The sequence below is a fragment of the Lacerta agilis genome, chromosome 2 (genome assembly GCF_009819535.1).
Source record: "Lacerta agilis isolate rLacAgi1 chromosome 2, rLacAgi1.pri, whole genome shotgun sequence".
Taxonomy (NCBI): Eukaryota; Metazoa; Chordata; class Lepidosauria; order Squamata; family Lacertidae; genus Lacerta; species Lacerta agilis.
The window spans coordinates 63,952,076-63,973,399 of record NC_046313.1 but is presented as its reverse complement, the minus strand read 5'-3'; the positions used below and the strand labels follow the sequence as shown (position 1 = coordinate 63,973,399).

Genomic DNA, 21,324 nt, shown 5'->3' with positions numbered 1-21,324 from the left:
ACATTTCCCATTGGTCGTGCTCCACACTTTCCTGGAGTGCTCTGGTGCATGCTTTTGAAGTGTGATAGCGCCGCTTGCTTGCTTGGAGTGGTGTGCGTGTAGAAACCTCTGACCAAGTAAAGTGTACAAAGGTAAGGATCACATCTGTTGGTCCACCCATACTTGTCTCTGACCCCACCCACCACTGCCATATGAGCTTGCACATGAGGGACTGTGCGCCTTGGACTGGCAAAGTTTTGCTACCCTTGCCTTAAGCTCACTGCCCAGGGCTATATTTTTGCCACAGTCCTCCCATATTTTCACAAAACATGCAGCAACCATAATTTTGCCTTCTGTTAAAAAGCAGCTTCACTAGTTGAGCTATGTTTCGTATGCAGCTTTTACATATTTAGATTTGGCAGTTACGCATAGTCCCAGTGCCGGATTTACGTATAAGCTAAACAAGCTATAGCTTAGGGCCCCACTCTCTTGGGGGCCCCAAAAAATTTAAAGGAAAAAACACAACTGGATGTACATTTCCAAAATATAAGATTAAAAAAAAACAAATAAGATAAAACCTACAAACAGCAACAGTGTTGTGTAGGCTCCTATGATGTAAGTAATGGGCCCCGCCTGCTAGCCTGGTCCCTAAAATATCACTGGTTTGCTCATTCCTGTATATAGGGTGCCTACATTCTGCATGGACTGGTTGCATGGCAACATGTGCAAATGGCTTTAGATACCTATTAGGTCCATAAATGACCATATAGCATATATTCAAAAAACAGTGACGATTTGTTGTTGACAAAGGACAGCTGGACATATAAAGAGCCCCATTACCTTCAGTAGCTTAGGGCCTCATCAAACCTAAATCCAGCCCTGCATAGTCCCCAGTGTGTACTTCCCCCTTTGCTGTCGATTTAGCCCATCGTTGCATGAGGACAATGTATTTAATCAAAATAAGATGTGTCAGGCTGCGTTCTAGGCTGTGGCGCTGCTTAATTGAGGTTACTGGGGGAGGTGGGAGCCACTAATAAGACACAGATTTTGCTGAAATTGAAAGGATGTCGCTATTCAGTGTTCTCTGTCACTTTCAGGTCAGCTTGTGGTATGCACCCTTTGCTCCTGTGTCATGAAAACCAAACAAATCTGGCTCTTCTCTGCTCACATGCTCCCTCTGCTGGCACGGCTTTGCCTGGTCCCTCTGGAAACTATTGTGATCATCAACAAATTTGCCATGATTTTCACCGGCTTGGAAGTTCTCTATTTTTTGGCATCCAATCTCCTCGTACCATACAATCTGGCCAAGTCTGCATATAGGGAACTTGTCCAGGTAAGATGTATGCATGTTGAAATGAAGTAACTGGTTTTATCGTTAGGTCTTGCATACTTTCGTAATATGGTGGGTGCGTATACATATGCAGACAAACGCACCTATATCCAGCATTTAGGTTTCGGATGCAAGTCTGGGTTACCTGTAATGTTGCTTGTAGAATGTAATTGTGAGCCAATCCTAAAAATGGCTATTTTTGAGTAATGCAAAGTGCAGTGCAGGTACCAATAACACAGAGGTCTCTTTTAGCCCTGTACATTGGAGGGTTTCATTGTTATCTTATTTCAGTTTTGCCTTATCCCATGAAATAATAGAGGTCTCAGTGCCCACAGCTCCCTTTCGCCCTTGCCACCTACGTTGCTTTCTGCTATGCGAAACATTTTGACAGTAGTTCCAATATGTACCATTCTTGCTGTTCGTAAGCATTTCCTCCGCTTGTGTATGAGTGTTCATGAGGATTGAATCCCCTAGACCCAAAAATACTATGTATCCGTGAAGTTAATGAAACACTGAAATAGATAATTACACTGCTGCAATCTCAAATGCAGCTGTAGAATTGAAGATATATATAAATAACCACCAGCTTGTTAATTAACACGGTGGTATGTTCTCTCTTTAACAGAGAACTCGCTATCTGATCTGTGTGTACATTCATCTGTGCGGTGATGGAAAGGAGGGGAAATGGGCAGGGGAAATTAGGGCTCTCCCTGGTGACAGTAGTTTGCAAGCTGCTTTGGGATTCATTTGAATGAAAAGCAGCATTGAAATATAATAAATCAAATCAATTCAGTCTTGCTTTGTGATCTACAGTCAGTGCCAAATAGCTGAAGGATAATTAATATTGATTAATGAAACATTAAATGCAAGAACCACCGGCACTGGAGGGTGTGATGATGGCATCCCTTAATTTTACATTTAAAACTGCATTTGCTGTTATGATGTGGCAGACGTGTTAGTGGAGGGAACTTCAGTACTTCAGCCCGTGGCACCCATGATGTAATTGGCTGCGGCCCCACAACATCTGCTTGAAACTGGGGGCAAGCTGAATGAAAGAGAACCCTCACTTTTATCCTCACAAGAGTCCTGTCAAATAGTTTACATGGATATACCTTATTTGAAAGTTTATTCAAGGTGGATCACTGAAAAAGACATAATAAAAAATATAAACCAAATGCAACTTATTTGTATGTAAGTAGTTTAGATTGCCTTAGTTCTTATTCTTTTGAGGGCATTAAAAATAAGCTGGCTTTCTAATGCAACCTGTGCAGGAAATCTTAATGCCTGGTAAGTGCAGTGCCACACATTCTCAGCATTTGCAGAAAGGTGTTTGTCCTTGACAAACAGTACTCATACCACTGTTTTGTTAATTCCCTGTGCAAATCTTGACATTTACTTGTTGAGACTATCTGGACAATCTGGAAGATACTTACTGCCTTCTGCTTGGATCATACAGGTGCTAATTAATAAATAAATAAAAGCCCGTGGTTAAGAATAACTGTGTGTAATGTAAGCTAGAGAGAATGGAGTGCTGTTTACAAGAGGGCAGAATTGTCACTAAGTTAATTTCCCCCCAAATTGCATCTCAGACAAACTGCCTGCAATCAGAGCATAATTATAGCTCTGAATTGGCTTTGTGTTAAGATTCCAATATAGTGTAATTTAGGGTTAGGGCATGACAACTTTTACAAAATAACATGTAATCAGAATTGTATTTGTTCTGAAACAGGGGAAATATATATTGCTCAAAAAAAAAAAAACTGAGGCCTTACGCTTACAAGTAAAATAAGATCCAATGAACTCATCCAGCAAATGTCTGTCTGTCTGTCTGAAATATATTCCAGGCTAGAATTCATCTTGTTTAATCTTGCACAGAGTTGGCTTAACTGTATTTTGCTTACTTTGTATTTCAGTTGCTCTCACTGATCTGATTGGTTGCCTTTGCTTAGCTTGAATTAATTCAGTGTAAATCAATATTTTGCTCATATGTTTCTTTCTGAGACTTGGAGGTGACATTGTTATCAGTAGGTTTTTTTTTAATGCCAGAAGAGGCGGGGGGATGCAGGAGGAGGATTTAAAACACACATAGAAATATTGCTTTGCAGCCATATCTCCAGAGCCCTACAGTTCTTGAAAGCACAGGGATGAAGAGTATAGGCAAAACTGGTTGCATATGCTGCCCCCACCTCCAGCTACAGTTAGAGTTTCTGGGCATTCTGTCTAGTGAACTTATCTCTGTTGTTTCCAGTTGCTCATGGCAGTGTCTCCTTATCTATTCCCCCCATTAGGGAAACACCTTGTTGAAAGTTGAAAATGCCGCAAAATTGCCATAGCTGAACTTCAAGCCACAGAAGTTTTGTGCAGAGCTGCTTGCCTCTGTTTCACTTAGTCATTTCAGATAGCATTTTGATCTTGCCATAATTGTTTTCCCATCCCATATTATTCCACACACCCAGCCACTGCTGATCCTACTCTTAGAGCACAATTCAAAGTGTTGGTGCTGACCTTTAAAGCCCTAAACGGCCTCGGCCCAGTATACCTGAAGGAGCGTCTCCACCCCCATCGTTCAGCCCAGACACTGAGATCCAGCACCGAGGGCCTTCTGGCGGTTCCCTCACTGTGAGAAGCAAAGCTACTGGGAACCAGGCAGAAGGCCTTCTCGGTAGTGGCGCCCGCCCTGTGGAACGCCCTCCCATCAGATGTCAAAGAGATAAACAACTACCTGACATTTAGAAAACATCTGAAGGTAGCCCTGTTCAGGGAAGTTTTTAATGTGTGACATTTTAATGTATTTTAATCTTTGTTGGAAGCCGCCCAGAGTGGCTGGGGAAACCCAGCCGGATGGGCAGGGTACAAATAATAAATTGAGTCTGATTATGCTTAATAATAATAATAATTATATAGCATCATCAGATTCAAAGCCTTCCATCAATGGCAATAAACTGCTGCAGAACTGAGTGTGTTATTATTATTGTTGTCGTTGTCGTCCTCATCATCATCATTTTAGTAAAGTGCCTTAATTGTCAAAATGAATGCCACATGCTGGTTTAGGAACCATGGATTGTGAATGAAAAATGATTTCTTTTTTAATGTAAAAGTGGTGGCTCAGATTTGATGCCTGTTACTTTTGTAAGTGATTTGTCAACAGGAATGTAGCAAAAATAGTTGGCAGGGTGTCTGTTTGGTTGTGACAGTAAATGCGAATAACTGTGCCGTCACTCATTATTTAAATCCAGTGCTTTTTCCTTCTGATATTTAGATTTTTGGGAGGCAACGGAAATCACTGCTATCTTCTTTTCTTTTAACTTGTCCAGGTGGTTGAAGTGTATGGCCTCCTGGCCCTGGGGATGTCCCTGTGGAACCAGCTGGTGGTCCCTGTCCTCTTCATGGTCTTCTGGCTCGTACTGTTTGCTCTTCAGATTTACTCCTACTTCAGCACACGGGATCAACCTGCCTCTAGGGAGAGGCTACTCTTTCTCTTTCTAACAAGGTAATTAACAAAAAATCTGTAGTGGGCTGTTGCTAAGCTGTGCTGTGTAAAGCAGCATGGCTGGCTAGAATGTTATACTCTAAAGCGTCTGCAGGGCACCAGGGTGGCAAAAGCTGTATGCACCTGTTGGCATATACACAATCACAGAAGTTTCTACACAGGGCTCACTTCACAAGCAACGAAACCTGCACCACAGAGCGTTTGCACATACATGCATATGCCTGTAATCCTTCCCACCTTATTTTTTAAAGGAAGAATTGCAGAAATTGGGAGTTCTTGTTTCGGCTAACCTTCCTTGCCCCCCTCAGTACTGTAAATGGTTTTCTAAGAGAAATCTAAGAGAAGGCTTCTTTGGCAGGTTTAGCAGCCAAAATGATCAAAAGTGGTTGGCACTCTACCCCAAGGAAAGGATCTGTTGCACTGTGCTTTGTGGAGTCATTGTAGCCTTTGCCCCTAGGGGCCTATTGCAGTCTTGCGTGTTCCAGGAAGAAGAAGAAGTTGGGTTTCATTGATAACCAGAAATAGCTATAAACTGTTGAATGGGATTGCAGAGTAACACATCAGAATGGACCCAAACCCTCATGCGGCAACTTAATTTCTAATTTTACAATCATACTTGTATTATGCAGACATCCTTGGGCTCATACAGACTGACACTGGGAATCATGTAGAGAAAATACCTTGTCAGCTACTAATGGAAACCTTGTATATGTTCCCTTCAATGTTGGTGCCCCACCACAACTGGTTTCTTGTGTCTAATATTTGGCTAAATGAGAATTGGTGTATAAATGCATCGGTTTAACCTTGCATCTAACTGGACTCTTTCGGATCGAAACATCAATGAGCAAACTAAAAGTATTAATTTCTGGTTTTCAAAATATAAGCGGACTTGACCCCCTGCCTCAATGGTACTATCCTGTAATACACTTCTCCAGTAATATCTCCAATAGTTGAATATTGCTGCCTGACACATGTGTACATTTAAGACCCATTCTGAGTAGAAATGCTTTAGGATTTCACTGCTATGCTAGATGTGCAGCTTCAGCATTAGTATTTATAGAATATGGCAATGGACTGATTCATATTGATATTCCCCTGCTTACCCCTGTCTCCATTCCCCTCCTGTTCTTACTCTGTTGTTCTCCTCGTGTCTGTTTTAGCCGCATCAGGGACCACTCAAACCTCTTCTGTGTATCTATGCACAAAGATCTAATTCAGCTGTATTTTCTCCTTCCTAGTATTGCAGAATGCTGCAGCACTCCCTATTCCCTCCTGGGTTTGGTGTTTACAGTCTCCTTCGTTGCACTTGGAGTTCTAACCCTCTGCAAGTTTTACCTGCAAGGCTACCGAGCATTCATGAACGACCCAGCTATGAACAGGTAAGTGCACAGCAGAGGGTGCTTGAACCTTTGAAAATTTAGGCTGTGTTTAGTTAGGCTGAGCACAGCATAGTGTGATCTTTCTAAATCCCGCTCGCCACAAAAATAGCTTGCTATATTGCTCAGGTCCTACTGTTATTGGATTTGACACTGAATTATAGGCTATCTTGTACCTTTCTCCCTAAGAGACGTACTGCTTAGCTCCTTTGCAGTGCATTCCAAGAGGATTGCAACTTGCTCAAGTTTTACGTACATGATCGCAGCTTTATGTGCTTGGCTGAATTTTTTGGGGGGGTGGGGGGCAGAAGAGCAGGGGTCCTCCATAGCTCACACAGGCACTTCCCAGAGCCCAGTAAGCAAAGCAGAGAGCTTTAAAAGTTCTTTTGCACATCTGATGGTAATTTTTCTCCTGAGCTTTTATTGCATTATCAGCTTTCCTCACTTTTGCCTTTTATATTTTTTTGCTTCCTGCCAGAACACCCCAACCTGAAAGGGGAAAAAACCCTCTTCAGGCTCCTCCCCCAGAGCTTTGTTTTAACACAGGGGTGTAGCACCTGTGGCACGTCAACTTCAACTAACAACCATTGGCCAGAGCTGGTGTCAGTTGCACTCCAGCAACATCTGGAGGGCCACAGGTTCACCATCCCTCCTTCAACAATTCTTCTTACTTCATCCTGCAGTTTCTTTGTGATGTTTTAGTGAATGTACACCTGCATTTGCTCGCCATCTTGATGAGTAGCCCCAGTCGGTTGCCCTTGGCTCTCATGTCCCTGGTTTCAGATTGTAGGCTTCTCAGAGTTGCATCTGGTGTTGCTTCGCTCCCAAAGGCACCAGGCACATTGTGATATCATTTTGTGATACGTAATAACCTGAGTTCTCCTTCCTCCCTTCATACCACAGTTTCCTTCCTTTCTCTTCTGCGTGCCAACCAAAGTAATTTTGTTTCACCCTGAAAGCCTGTTTAAATTACAAGGAGAGACATAGCTTCCTTTCTCCAACAATGGCTTGGCATAAAAATAGGAATTTATAAACATTAGTGGTACACAATCTCTAGAATGCTGAAATCTTACATTGTTACATAAGCATATATATTGTACTCAAAAATGAGCCAAGGATCAAAGAGATCAGAAGTGATCCAGGATCATTTCAGGTGAAGACAAGATGTCGAAAAACATTCTCTGGTACCAATATTGTATTTTACAGGATATGTACAGTTGTATTAATTCTCACAGCTCTGTAATGTAGGGCCCATGTGATCATTATTAATTAATATTAATTGCTAGTGATTAAATTTGTTATCTGCCCTTCACTGTAAGGTCTCGGGGTAGGTTACATCTAGAAGAAAAAAACAAGGCACCAAGAAAGATTAAAAACAACCCTGCCCCCAAATACAAGAGCATTCTCTGTAACCCTATCCGGCATGCAATTGTATTTATATGCGTTTTTATTGTTGAAATTCTTATTGTTAAATCATTTCAAGATGTTTTACGGGAAGCAATTCATAAATTAGAGAAATGAATAATGTTGTATGTATCAACTAAATAGTCCAGCTGTCAAAGGCCAAAAGAAAAGTGACTGCCTAAAGCCGTAGAGAAGACGGTGCCTGACACACCTCTCCTGATAGGGAGTTCTACAGTTTGGGGGCCATCACAGAGAAGGCTCTGCCGTGGGCCACCACACACATACCTCACACCAGCCATTTTATGGATGGTGACTTGCCCAAGTCTGTCTAGTGAACAGAGATTTGAATTCCAAGACCATTGCACTGTATTGGGGATTTGCAGCTGACAGCCAATGTCTCGAAAAAGGCCATGAGCTGGGATCAGATGCAAAAGGCAACAAAAACCCACAACATAGTTCTCTGTTACATTGTACAATTCTAAAATCGAGCCAAGTTCATTAATACTCCAAATGTTACCGGTATGCTTCTCTCTCTCTCCCCCCCCCCCACTTTCCCCCCCTTTTATGTGATGAAGAGGGATGACGGAAGGAGTCACACTTTTGATTCTGGCCGTGCAGACTGGCTTGATTGAACTGCAAGTTGTTCACCGGGCCTTCCTGCTCAGTATTATTCTCTTCATTGTGGTTGCGTCCATCCTGCAGTCCATGCTTGAGATAGCAGATCCCATTGTCTTAGCTCTGGGAGCTTCAAGAGACAAGTAAGCCATGCATTTTCTATTGGTGTCTATTGATTCTTGCTTTGCAAGTAAATCCAGTATATATGTGGGATTTTGGACTATGGGCTGGTTTGTTTGGGCACCAAACTATAGTTTCAAAATATGAGCATGAGCACTCAAGGGTCATCAGGCTCACTCCTTCCTTCATGCTTGCATGCATGATGATTGCTTTGCTGGTTGAGGCAAACTCCTGCTTGCCATTTCCTTTGAACTGATGAACTATGGGGCTTACAATCCTGGTTGGCAGAGCGTGCACAAATCATAATTTGTCAGTGTGGGCAAAACAGCAAGCAGAGGTTTGCCTCAAACTTGGGAATATAGGAGCAAACCTTTGTACAATGCAAGGGAGAAGGGAGCACCTGATCCCAAGGCTCATTGAAATCTTAGTCTCTGTTTCACTTGAACCAGCCCTGTGTGTCTGGAAGGCTTAGATCCTTAGCAGCCGAAAAGAAGTGGGATACAGGTACTACCTGTTCAGTCCTCTCTACTCTCTCTGGTGCTATTTATAATGTATGGGAGTAGTTCTCAGTCTTAGTAGTCACCGTATTTTAATGCAGATATAAAGTACTAAAATAGTGTCATGAGGATTAACAGCTCTTCTGCTAAATGCCTGCCTAAGTTTATTTTTTGTGTGTATGTTCTTATGTAGATGTTCTGAATAGTATATTGAATTAGCACTGAAAAGGAGCAGCATGGCAGGAGGTGCAAAGGTGGGATTTGGAGTATGGAACCAAGTCAGCCAATAGCAACCAAATGAATATATAGCCGAAAGTGAGCACAGCAACTGAGGACCATAAATCAGAGGAGTGGGGAGAGAAAACCATAAATGTGTAAGGGTTAGAAACATGAAGTTGATTTACCAGAACAGCAAGAATTTGGGACTAAAATTGCTTTAGTGTTGCATCTTACCTGTGACCTAATGCATAATATTTGATGGCTTTTTTAAAAAAAAAAAATGCCCTGGTTAGAAACTATGGCTTTTTGTACCTTGCCACCATTCCCTGTAGCTTGTCTTCCTCACTTCTGTGTAGCCTGAAAGTGTGGTAAATAAGAGAAGGCATATTTATATCCACTGTGTCTATGTTTGTTTTGCTTAGAGGTTACTTGTGGCCAGCACAGGTTGTTGGAGCATGTTAAATGCTAAATTTATTAGCTGAGGGAAAAGGGAATATCAGAGCTGCGGAATGCATAGCTGGCTCCTATAAATTGGCTCTGCTGGCAGCAGGCTGTAACTCAGCTCTGCCAGGTACAAACTAGGCTGGGGAAAGAAGATCTAGAAAAGGCTATGGGCGGTGTTGACTGTGTCCTTAAATTTTAAGATCCAGATGTTGCGCCTTGAATTAAAGATACAGGAGTATGCAAGTCCTCTCTGCACAGACACTGCTGTAGCTTGGAGTTGTGGGTTCCTTCCCCCCCCCCCCAGGAGATAGTGAAATATCTGTGTGTCCGCTTTGTGCTTATGTACTGTTACGGAGAGATAACCCCTCCAGAGGGTGGGGCATGTAGTCTCCCTCCATTGAATTAGGTCACGAATGAGAGAAGCGACATGGCACTAAAAAAAATGCTACTTTTATAAAGCTAACTGAGTGCTTCTCCCCCCCCCCCCCACCCATCTGCTGAAACAAAAAGACAATCATGTTCAAAAGTTAAGTGGCTTGTTACGTAAGAACGTAAAATGTGTCTGCTGGATCAGGCCAGCGGCCCTTCTAGTCCAGCACCCTGCTCTCATAGTGGCTAGCCAGATGCCCTGTGAAGCCTGCCACCTGGACATGAGTGCAGCGACACCTGCAGTTCTCAGTATTCAGAGCCATATTGCCTCTGACTGTGGAGGCAGCACATAGCCATTGTGGCTAGTAGCCACCGAAAGCCTTGTCTCCAGTGGATTCGCTTAATCCTCTTTTAAAGCCGTCCACGTTGGTGGCCATCCTTGAAAATTCCACAATTTTAACTGCGCATTGCATGAAGAAGTGGTTTCTTTTACCACTTGTCTTGAATTTTCTAACATTCAGCTTCATTGGATGTCCACCGGGTGCTCAACACTGGGTTTCCTCCGCGGGGATCGTGATGCTCCCCGCTGAGACGATGCTACTCATCAAGTCACTGAAGACTAAAGCCAGGGCCCTTTTTAATTTTAAAATTGTGTCTTTTTTTACAGGAGCCTTTGGAAGCATTTTCGCGCTGTGAGTCTGTGCTTGTTCTTGCTGGTCTTTCCAGCTTACATGGCCTACATGATCTGCCAGTTTTTTCACATGGACTTCTGGTTACTGATCATCATTTCTAGCAGCATTCTCACCTCCCTCCAGGTAAGGTATAATGGCCTCCTTTATGCTGTTAATTATTTTTTAGTTTGTATCTGGCGGCAAGGCCTTGTGTGGAACAGGCTGGGAAAGGAGTAGAAAACCAGAGCTGGAAAGCAGAATGCAAGGTGTAGACCAAGTTGTTGTTGGGAATACAGACTGAAAGAATATGTCTTTTCCATCAAGCTTGTTCCCTTGGTATTAAAGTACAGTGGTGCCCCGCTAGACGAATGCCTCGCTAGACGAATGCCTCGCTAGACGAAGGCATTCGTCTAGCGGAAGGCTGCCCTGCTAGACGAAAAAGTCTGGGGCTGCCTCGCAAGACGAAAAATTTTCGTCTTTTTTTTCCGTTTTGCGGAGCGCGGCTGTCATTGCCGCTCCGCAAGACGAAAAACCCGCTAGACGAAAATTTTCGCAGAACGAATTATTTTCGTCTAGCGGGGCACCACTGTACTATAATTGCCTGTGTTCCAGGCTCAAATACAGGGCATTTGTATTTACAGATTGTAATGGGTGGCATGACAGATATACCAGTTTAGAAAACTCGCATTACTAAGGAAGTTTAAACATAAACCATCTATGTCAAACAATTGGACACAACCCAGCTAAAGCGGAGCACTTTCCATTGATTTTTAACAGCAGAGTTGACCGTGTGTTCAAATCTGTCCTTGCTGAAATCAGTGAGCCTTAAAACTACTGGAATGTATCTAGTGATATTACATGTAACTTAAGCTATCCTGATCATGCCATAATGTATTTGTGTTGAAACTCCTTTAACATTGAAATTCAGACTTCCACTTAAAATATATAAATCATTAAAATATAGTGTTCCACTTTTTTAATGAAAAAAAATTAAGCCTTGACTTTGTCTTGTTAAATATATCAATTATATATTTATCATTATGCAAGTGCATTGTTAGATTAGGTATCTATATTCTTCACCCATGCAAACATAATATTGAGACGTTCTAGCCTTGTGACTCACTCCCCTTTTTAAATTGGTGTCATTTTTTCTTGCTCCAGGTGCTTGGAACACTCTTCATTTATGTCTTGTTTATGGTTGAGGAGGTCAGGAAAGAGCCGGTAGAAAACATGGATGATGTCATTTACTATGTGAATGGCACCTATCGACTGCTAGAGTTCCTAGTGGCTCTCTGCGTTGTTGCCTATGGTGTGTCGGAAACCATCTTTGGAGAATGGACTGTGATGGGCTCGATGATCATCTTCATTCATTCCTATTACAATGTGTGGCTTCGTGCTCAGCTGGGGTGGAAGAGTTTTCTTCTCCGCAGGGATGCTGTGAATAAGATCAAATCACTGCCCACTGCTACCAATGAGCAGTTGGAACAACACAATGATATCTGTGCCATCTGCTATCAGGTATGTAGCTCTTCTGAAATGGTACAGTGGTACCTCAGGTTACATACGCTTCAGGTTACAGACTCCGCTAACCCAGAAATAACACTTCAGGTTAAGAACTTTGCTTCAGGATAAGAACAGAAATCGTGCTCTGGCAGCGCAGTGGCAGCGGGAGGTCCCTGTAGAGGTTTGGAGCTTTTAGAGTTAACAAGCTCAACCAGGTTGTCCCACCCACAGGAGGAAGAGCGTCACCGGATGCTCTGTGTACTGTTGTACTGTGTAATGTGATACTTTCTTTTCCTGTGTCCGGAGAACGGAGAGAAGGGAGAAGCCACCAACATGGCTTGCGACTCTCCCGGAATGTAATGATTTATGCCTTGTAAAATAAAGCTTCTAGATTAGAAAGAAGCCGGACTCTGTTGTCTGTAATATGCTGGCATGCACACAACCCGTTGCGTGAGAGAAGATAAGAAAAGAAAACTCTGCTGAATAGCACAGGAGACGGCAGCAAGGAAAGGCGCTTCAGTAAGGTACGCGCAGAGGAAACGTGCCGGGCTCCAAGAAGTGCAGAAGTTGGTTTGAAGCGTTTCCAACAATCAAAAAACACTTCAGGTTATGGATCCAAGCTTTTCCCCATTCTGGATTGATTCTGGAGCAGTTCCAAGGATCCAGAATGTGTGTGCCAAGCTGAGAAGTGCCTCCCTGGTTTGGACTGTGATGGAGCATCCAGGGAAGTTTGCTTTGCCAGCAGGAGCATTCAGCAGTCTGCTGAATGGCTCAGGAGCCTAAAACCTGCTGCTAGAGGTTGGAAGGCAGCAGGGAAGCCCAGATCGAGGGCTGCAAAAGCAGTTGTACCTCTCTGGTGAAAACCCCATCTGTGGAGCCGGGTGAGAAGCTACAGATTCGTAAGTACGCTACCCCTGGGCAAGATGGAGGGAGCCATAGCATTCCCAGCAAGGAGGAGGGAAGCTTTTGTTTGCAAGCACCTCCAGCCTCACAGCTTCAATGCAGAGGGCTGTTCCCTGAGAGCGTTGATGTTCTGGCCAACGCCTGTGAGGAGGAAGGTCTGGCCAGTGCTTGTGAAGCCTGGAAGAAGACCCTAGCCCAGTTTCAAGGGGCTGAGGGACTGGCTGAAGTGGCTTTGGAAAGCTCGCCCCCAGCTCGGCTTATGGCTGTTGAGAAGCAACAGTGCCATGGAAAGCAGGAGGGGGGCCAGATCGCCGTGGGCTTTGCTCCCAGAAGAGGGGGGGCTGTTTCCAAGTCTGAAGCCAGCGTAAAGGCCTTCACTGTGGATCTGTGTTTTGTCACGTCGCCTGCACCTGGTCTTTTGTTGACGTGCATGGCTGAAGATAAGGGCAAGGCCGTTTCTCACAGCCATCAGGTCACGTGCCCAGCTGAGTGAGAAGGACGGAGCCGAGATAAGCCCTACTGTTGTGATGCAGTCACCGAGGCAACGCTGAGAGAGGCCAACCCTGGTGGGCTGCGAGTGATGAGTGCCTGTGCAGCGTCTCTTTGCATCGTCGTCGTCGTTCCTCCTGGTGGACTTGTGAGGAACTGCGAGTCTCCTATAGAGCAGTTTGGAGAACTGACTGTTGGAGGCAAGAAAAGGCTTGACTTTTTGCTAACAGTCAAGGGACAGATCCAAGGGACAGAATTGGCGTTTTCTGTGGCTGTTGACATAACTCTGTATTATTTGTTTATGTCAAACCTTCTGTCCAATGTTTTTGCTGTTTGTTTTGAGCTTATCACCTGTTCTGCTTGCAGGGGCCAGAAGATGCTTCTACGCATGGAAGGCAGCCAGGACGGGCTGTTTGCTGTTAAGAAGTCTCAAGCCAGAACAGGGGGAGGTGGCGCTGATGGAATGCTTGCTCAGCGCACCAATGTGCCCGTGCACCACTTATGTTTGTGTCAGTGGTACCAAAGGCTGGCAAGTCGCCACTGGGACAGTGTGCTGAAGCAGCCTGGGTTCTCTGAAGGGTGCAAGTTAAGAGCATGTAACAGCTTTCTTGATTGCAGGGTTTGCAAGGTCGAGGAGTCGACATCCTGCTACCCCATGTCTGAAAGGGCTACCACGCGTCCCTTTTTCCCTGGTTCATGTGGCTGTTTCTGAAGGGATGCCAGACGCTAACCTGGGGGGAGCGTGTTGTTCTGAGTGTTTGGCTGATGCTTTCTCTCACCACATGTGGTCTGCGTTGCTCAAGGAGGCAACTGAGGCAGCACCACTGGTTGCAGTGGAACAGCAGGTTTCTACTGGAGTAGGCTGTTCCCAGGTCCTCAGTGAGAGGGGGAGTAAGCACAGTGTGACTAACCTGCTTTCTTCACAGGTATGTGGTCTTGCAGAGAGGCAGCAAAGGATGCTGCATGCTGCCACTGAAGACATGCTCTTGGATGCAGAGCTTCCACAAGGGTTCTGGGTGGAACTGGGTGGTACCAAGGTTCCGAAAGTGTTTTTCTGTGGGTACGAACCCAGCTTGCGTAGCTGGAGGTTAGTTAGCCCAGATAGTGACCAGACCCAGGTTCTAGTCAGCAGGAGTGCTGAATTCTTTGAGCAGAATGGATTGGAACACATCCCTAGAAGCCCTGATGTTCTGGATGGTCCTGTCAGTGATGGACAGGCAGATACGCCACCTGCTGGTGGCGGTGGTGGTCCAGGTGGATCAGCCCCAAGAGGGGGTATTGCTGTGGCTTTGGCACCTGCTAGTGGCTCGGGCCGAGTTCCCGGCCATCACCAGGGTGCAGCGCAGCTAGGGGCAACTCCAAGGCAGCAGCCTGGGAGTGCACCCGCAAGTCCTATGTCACGGACTAGGAGGCAGGCCACGCTTGGCGACTCTTTGTGTGGCAACTCTTCTCCAGGAGAGCCTGGCGCAGGTCTCGTCCTGGTGCAAGAGGGGGGTTCTTTGGCAGTGAAGCAGGAGCCCAAAGGCGCGCCAACGTCATCCTTGGGTGGTTCAGTTAGGATGCACAGGCGCAGCAAGTCTGTAGGTGAGATGCCTGACGTCAAGGACGTGCAGGTGGAGTCCAGTGCAACTGGAGCAGAGGGAGAATCTGAAGTGGTATCACAGCAGTATGCACGATCCACTGAAGGGATTCTGCACGAAAGGTTCACGGCCACTAGCGTGAGTGCTTGTTTGGTTCAGTGTGAACCGGAAAGCCTTGTGAAGGTTCAATGGGTATCTCAAGGTGAGGCCCAGAAATGGCAGGATGCCATGGTAGAGCAGGTAAGCTCAGTGAGGTCTTTGGGTGTGTGCACAACCACGACGCTGTCAGAAGGTCGTTGGGTGTACAGACTCAAGACGGCAGCAACTGGCGAGTTGCAGTGCAAGGCTAGGTCAGTAGCCAGAGGTTTCACTCAGGAGGAGGGGGTCCATTGTTCCGAGGTACTGGACGCGCTCTCTCTCAGAAGCGAAACCACGCGCATGCTGTTAGCGGTTGCGACTCAAAGCAGCTTTGAGGCAAGCCACTTTGGTTTGGATGCCTGTTTGGATTCCGACCTGGATGAGGAGAGGTACGAGGTACCTCCGCCAGGGTTCGAGGACAACGGGCCAAATCAGGTGTGGAGTTTGCACGAGGCAATCACTGGCTTGAAGGAGTCAGCCAGAGATTGGTCCTCAGGCGTGCAAGAAGCTTTGAGAAAGCTAGGTGTCAGCCAGAGTTGTGCTGATAGCTGCCTGTTTCTGGCAGGAGTAAGTCCAGAGCAGGAGCTAGTTCTGCAGTCCGGTGCGGACATGCTTTACCTGGTGGAGACCAGGGGACAGGTGCAACGGTTCGCAGAGGAGCTTGGTCAGTCTTTCCAGCTCAGGAACCTAAGCCCTGTTGGTGTTTACCTAGGTGTGCAGGTAGACAGAGCCGAAGACGGTAGTGTCTTGCTCAATCAGACTGGCAAGGTAGTGCAGTCGTTGAAGAAGTTCAGAGTGTCTGAATGTGCTAGTGTCAGAACACCCATGGAGACGTGTCTAGGTGAGGACAGTCAGACCGGGGAACGCTCTGAGTTCGAGAGCCCCGAGGTGTTTAGGTCAGCTCCTGGGAGGCTGTTGTTTCCTTCACGGTTGAGCAAACCTGACATAGCAGTTGCTGTGGATCTGTTCAGCAAGGTGGCTGCAAATCCCAGCATGCATGCCTGGAATGGCATGGTGAGAGTGCTCCAGAGTTTGCAGGAGACTAAGGAGTTTTGCCCGGAGTTGTCAGCTACCGGTGAGCCCCAGCTCACGCGCTGGTGCGACGGCGGTTGGGCAAATTCCGAGGACAGGAAATCTTTGTCTGAAATGGTTGTACAGTGTGGAGGAGCTCTAGGCGGGTTAAAGTCCCGGTGCCAGAGCCTCATTGCTCGTTCTCGTGCAGAAGCCAGGTACAGTGCGTTGTCAGTGCTTTGCAGGGAACTGGAGTTCTATAGGTGTTTGGTCCAAGAGATCTGCGTTCAGAGTTGCCTGCCCGTGATGGTTTGGGAGGACAACCAACTCTGTTTGTTGGTGGCAGAGTCTGGACAAGTCAAGGCCAGACCCAAACACCTAGACGTTCTCTTTCGAGACGTGTGCGTTCAGACCGGCTTGGAGAAGCTGAAGTACTGTCCTGGTCAGGTGAACCAGAAGGTTGGGTTCACGAAGCCCCTGAACTTCCAACGTCATGGGGAGTTCTGTGAGGGTTTGTGTAGGGTAAGCTGCAAGCTTACAACGCCCCTGTGTGCGGGACAAGAGGGGGTGTAGAGGTTTGGAGCTTTTAGAGTTAACAAGCTCAACCAGGTTGTCCCACCCACAGGAGGAAGAGCGTCACCGGATGCTCTGTGTACTGTTGTACTGTGTAATGTGATACTTTCTTTTCCTGTGTCCGGAGAACGGAGAGAAGGGAGAAGCCACCAACATGGCTTGCGACTCTCCCGGAATGTAATGATTTATGCCTTGTAAAATAAAGCTTCTAGATTAGAAAGAAGCCGGACTCTGTTGTCTGTAATATGCTGGCATGCACACAACCCGTTGCGTGAGAGAAGATAAGAAAAGAAAACTCTGCTGAATAGCACAGGAGACGGCAGCAAGGAAAGGCGCTTCAGTAAGGTACGCGCAGAGGAAACGTGCCGGGCTCCAAGAAGTGCAGAAGTTGGTTTGAAGCGTTTCCAACAATCAAAAAACACTTCAGTCCCATTAGCTAAAGTGGTGCTTCAGGTTAAGAACAGTTTCAGGTTAAGAACAGACCCCCGGAACGAATTAAGTTCTTAACCTGAGGTACCACTGTACTTTTGTGGATATGGTTCTGCCTCCTTATGGTATTTTATTGGAAGAGCTGAAGTTTCTGCCTTTGAGTTGGGTTATAAATGAATTGAGTTGGGGAATACTTTGGCCACCTCATGAGAAGGGAAGACTCCCTGGAAAAGACCCTGATGTTGGGAAAGATGGAGGGCACAAGGAGAAGGGGACGACAGAGGATGAGATGGTTGGACAGTGTTCTCAAAGCTACTAACATGAGTTTGGCCAAACTGCGAGAGGCAGTGAAGGATAGGCGTGCCTGGCGTGCTCTGGTCCATGGGGTCACGAAGAGTCGGACACGACTGAACGACTGAACAACAACACAGTGGTACCTCTACTTATGAGCACCTCTGGTTATGTATCCTTCAGGATACACATGTGGCAAAACCGGAAGTATTTTTCCGGGTTTCGACACACGCGCATGCACAGAAGCGCTCTACCACACTGTGGCTTTCAAAGCTTTCAAAGAACCTCAGAAGCCCAGTACACTATACTCGTCTCCAAGGGCGCTGGCTCCTGGGGGCCAAGGCACTATGCCCCCCATCTTATTTTTTAGGGGTCTGGGCCCCGTCAATATTCAGTGGGCTCCACACTCAGGACATCACATCAGGTCCCCTCTGGAGCCTATCTGGAGATGCTGGCATCTCTGCTTGTCTCCCTTTCCTGTTCCAGGGTTGGGAGAGTGACTGTCTTATCATGCTAGCTAAAGGATGATGGGACATGCTGTTTCTGCACAGAATTGTGGCATTCTTCCAGCTGTGCCTATGTAGTTCTTGCACTGCAAATCCTTAGTAATTAAAATTTAGCCTACTTGCCTAGAATGAAATAGTATGCTTTGTGCTCTGCTGTTCTCGTGTGTTACTAATGCATAGATATAAAGCAAGTCTCCTCTGTGTATGAATAAAGGGTGACAACTGAACGTGGGCAGTTGGGTCATTGTGCTTTACCTTTTAGCAGTCCATGCTGAGTTTTAGGTTAGCTTCAGGACTCTGCGTGTTTGCTTGGGCACTGTGTGATCCTTCTGCCTTCTTTCTTTCAGGACATGAAATCTGCTATCATCACGCCTTGCGGCCATTTCTTTCATGCGGGCTGCCTTAAGAAATGGCTTTATGTGCAAGAAACCTGCCCCCTGTGCCACTGCCAACTTAAAAATCCCACTCAGCCCCCGGGGCTAGGATTGGAACCCGTGCCACAACCAAATCCCGGAGCAGAACAAAACACTGTTCAGCAACAAGCCACTGAGCCCCCTGGTGTAGAGCACCAGGAAAGGGCAGGAGGCAAACCTATTGACAATGGACAAGCTGCCAAAGGATCAGGCTCCCTGCAGGACTCTGTCGATGTGAAGGTTGACTCTGTCAGTCTGGACACTGCATCTTCTAGTGAGTCTGGCCAGGGGGAAACTGCCACCGAAAGGCCGGCTGAAGAACGGGAAGAAGTTGCAACGCGAGATCTAGGGAGCTGCATCCAGAATTGAACTGGCGGGCGCTGGTGAAAGAATTAACCACTCCAGGAGCTCCTGACTTGGCAGACAGAATCTTAAACCCTTTATTTGTCTCAGAACAAGTTTTAACTCTCAGAATGCTGGCCAAAATGTATTTATGATATCCTATGCTGGTTTTCTGTGAGCTGCTTCGTTTACAGGGCTGCCAGTGGGTTCCACTGGAAACTACCTTAGAAGCTGCCACCATGTTGCAAAAGGGCAGAAACTGGAAATCAAAACTGAGTATTGTTGGAAGGGAAAGTTGGGCGGCGGCGGGGGTGGGACACAAATGTGAGGATGTTGGGGTGTGAGTGGAGAGAGAGAGAGAGAGAGAGAGAGAGAGAGAGAGAGAGAGAGAGAGAGAGAGAGAGAGAGAGAGAGAGATTACAATAAAAGACAGTGTTGTTTAAATGGAAAAGGGAGAATAAAATTAAAGGGCAGTAGAGGTTTGAGTCCATATCCTTGGCCTTGTCTTTCTACAGTGAGCGGAGCTCAGTCGAGAACAGTGACACAACTCCTGTAGAGCGCAGAAGTAACAATAAACAAATCAAGGATTGTGTTGGGAGGACAGGGCAGCACTCAATTAAGTCGAGTGTGGTGCTTTGGGCATGTTGGGGTAGGGCATTTGCATTCATGTAATCTATAGCAACTCTTGAATTTTTATGATGGAGTCTTAAACACTTCAATGTTTTAGAAAACCTTTTTTTGTTCATGAACTTTCTGGACAGCACGGGCTGTGTGAAGTCATTAAAGCTCCGGTGAACTTTCTCTCTCGCCTCCACCAGTGAGTGCAGGAGAGAAATGGGAGGAGTTTTATGGTGCTGATTGAAGCCTCTCAGTGCTGTTGAGTTCTGTGTAGTGTATAATTTCTTGCAGATGAATTGAAGCAGTATTAATCTCCTGGCAATATTTGCACCTTTGGGAATGAGTACATAAATTGTATGATCAAACGCCGCAAATGCCACTCCTAAAGCTGTTAATAGGATTTGCACCTTTTTCTTCCCCTTCTTTGACAAAAAATGTGTGTGTATTTAAATTTTTACATTCATCATGGCTTTCAGGTAGAACTAGGGATGTGGGAGGGATGGGAGCTGGCAATTTTTTATGTGAATTTTGATATGAAAAGGAACTAGTCACTTATTTATACACTAGGCTTGGCTCAAATTTTTGTTTCTCTCCTGAGTTGTTGTTCCTAATGTGAAATGTGACATTACTTTATTTTTTAGTAGTGAATTTGGATGTAGACTGACAGACATAGCTGAATGTCTCAATAAAGTACTTTTGAAGATTTTTACATTTTGATTGTCTTGTTCTTCCATAGGAATGTTTCCCGCATTGCAGGAGATTAGACTAGATTACACTTGGGATCCTTTCAAACTCTACAATTCTAGAATTCCTCACAACCCTGTGAGGCAAGGCTATATTATCCTTATTCTATAGATTATGAACTGAAGCTAAGATTGCAATCCTAATAATTTAATCATATATACTAATAATAAACTCGTTATATGAGTACCTGTCCTTTTTTACAGCAATAATGGCATCATCCATACACAGGAAGGCAATATCAGGCTTGGGAAAACCCTAATGCAGCCTTTCTCAAGCTTGGGTCCCCAGATGTTTTTGGCCTACAACTCCCATCATCCCTGACCACTGGTCCTGCTACCTAGGGATGATGGGAGTTGTAGGCCAAAAACATCTGGGGACCCAAGCTTGAGAAAGGCTGCCTAATGTTTGCAAGAGTTGTAAGACTACAATAACACACACTAACGTGTTATGTCTATATACTTTGGAAAGTGGTTTGTCCGTTTGTTCTCTGTAGGTATGGACACCTCTTGAGATAATCATCACCAAACATGACATGAGTATTCACCGTATGGGAGCAGCAGATTTATTCAACATTTGGATGCTGGGTTCCATTTTGAATCAAGATGGTAGAGCAGAACGTGACTTCTGACTCTGCCCATTTTGGGGCTTAAGTTCAGCCGCCTCTCAAGATACTATCACCAGACTCGGCACAAGGCTTCCCAAGGTAGAGCTGGCAGACTTTATTGCCCTCTGGATGCCAGGCACCATTTTGAATCAAGGCAGACCAAAATGTCACTTTGGCATGACTTCAGATTTGTGGCATCGCGAGTCCTAACTTCCAAACTACGCTATCCATTTAACAAACATATTTTTAGGTTTCCAAAAATTCCCAGGCAGCAATGGGCACATCCCACTAGCATAAACATAAAATTCCTGCAGTGTATGAAGAAACCAACATGAGAGAGCCCCCACACCCCACCCCGACAAAAAAATAAATCTGAGGGGTCTGAGCATACTTAGTGGGTACAAAATACTGATTACTGGTGCAGTTGGGTTAGGCAATGCAATGGAGTGAGGAGGAGGCTGGAAACCTGAGGAGGAGCATTTTGTTGCAGTTCACACTTGTTACTTCCCATGTAATGTTATAGAATGGAATAAGTGTGGTAAAATTAAGGCTGTGTCTGTATAGCTAATAAGAAATGTGAACCTAAGGAATATGGTTCAAAGGAAACCTAAAGGAAGATTATTCCTCTCCTGGGCTGCTTCATTTTAAGGACTTGTCTGCTTTCCC

General features: G+C 45.5%; 1 protein-coding gene across 2 annotated transcripts in view; it reads left to right on the top strand.

Moving 5' to 3' along the window:
- RNF145 (ring finger protein 145) overlaps positions 1-20,019 on the top strand; it is a 59,290-nt gene extending 39,271 nt beyond the window's left edge. Inside the window, exons 5-11 of one of the 2 annotated variants that reach the window (XM_033140385.1) lie at positions 1,077-1,312; positions 4,624-4,799; positions 6,038-6,178; positions 8,155-8,337; positions 10,511-10,658; positions 11,676-12,032; positions 18,285-20,019. In XM_033140385.1, coding sequence (XP_032996276.1) covers positions 1,077-1,312; positions 4,624-4,799; positions 6,038-6,178; positions 8,155-8,337; positions 10,511-10,658; positions 11,676-12,032; positions 18,285-18,719 — 1,676 coding nt within the window. In that variant the 3' untranslated portion in view covers positions 18,720-20,019. Of the gene's footprint in view, positions 1-1,076; positions 1,313-4,623; positions 4,800-6,037; positions 6,179-8,154; positions 8,338-10,510; positions 10,659-11,675; positions 12,054-17,232; positions 17,320-18,284 lie in introns of those variants that run through there. The other variant, XM_033140386.1, reaches the window with a different exon arrangement.
- The last annotated feature ends 1,305 nt before the right edge of the window (positions 20,020-21,324 follow it).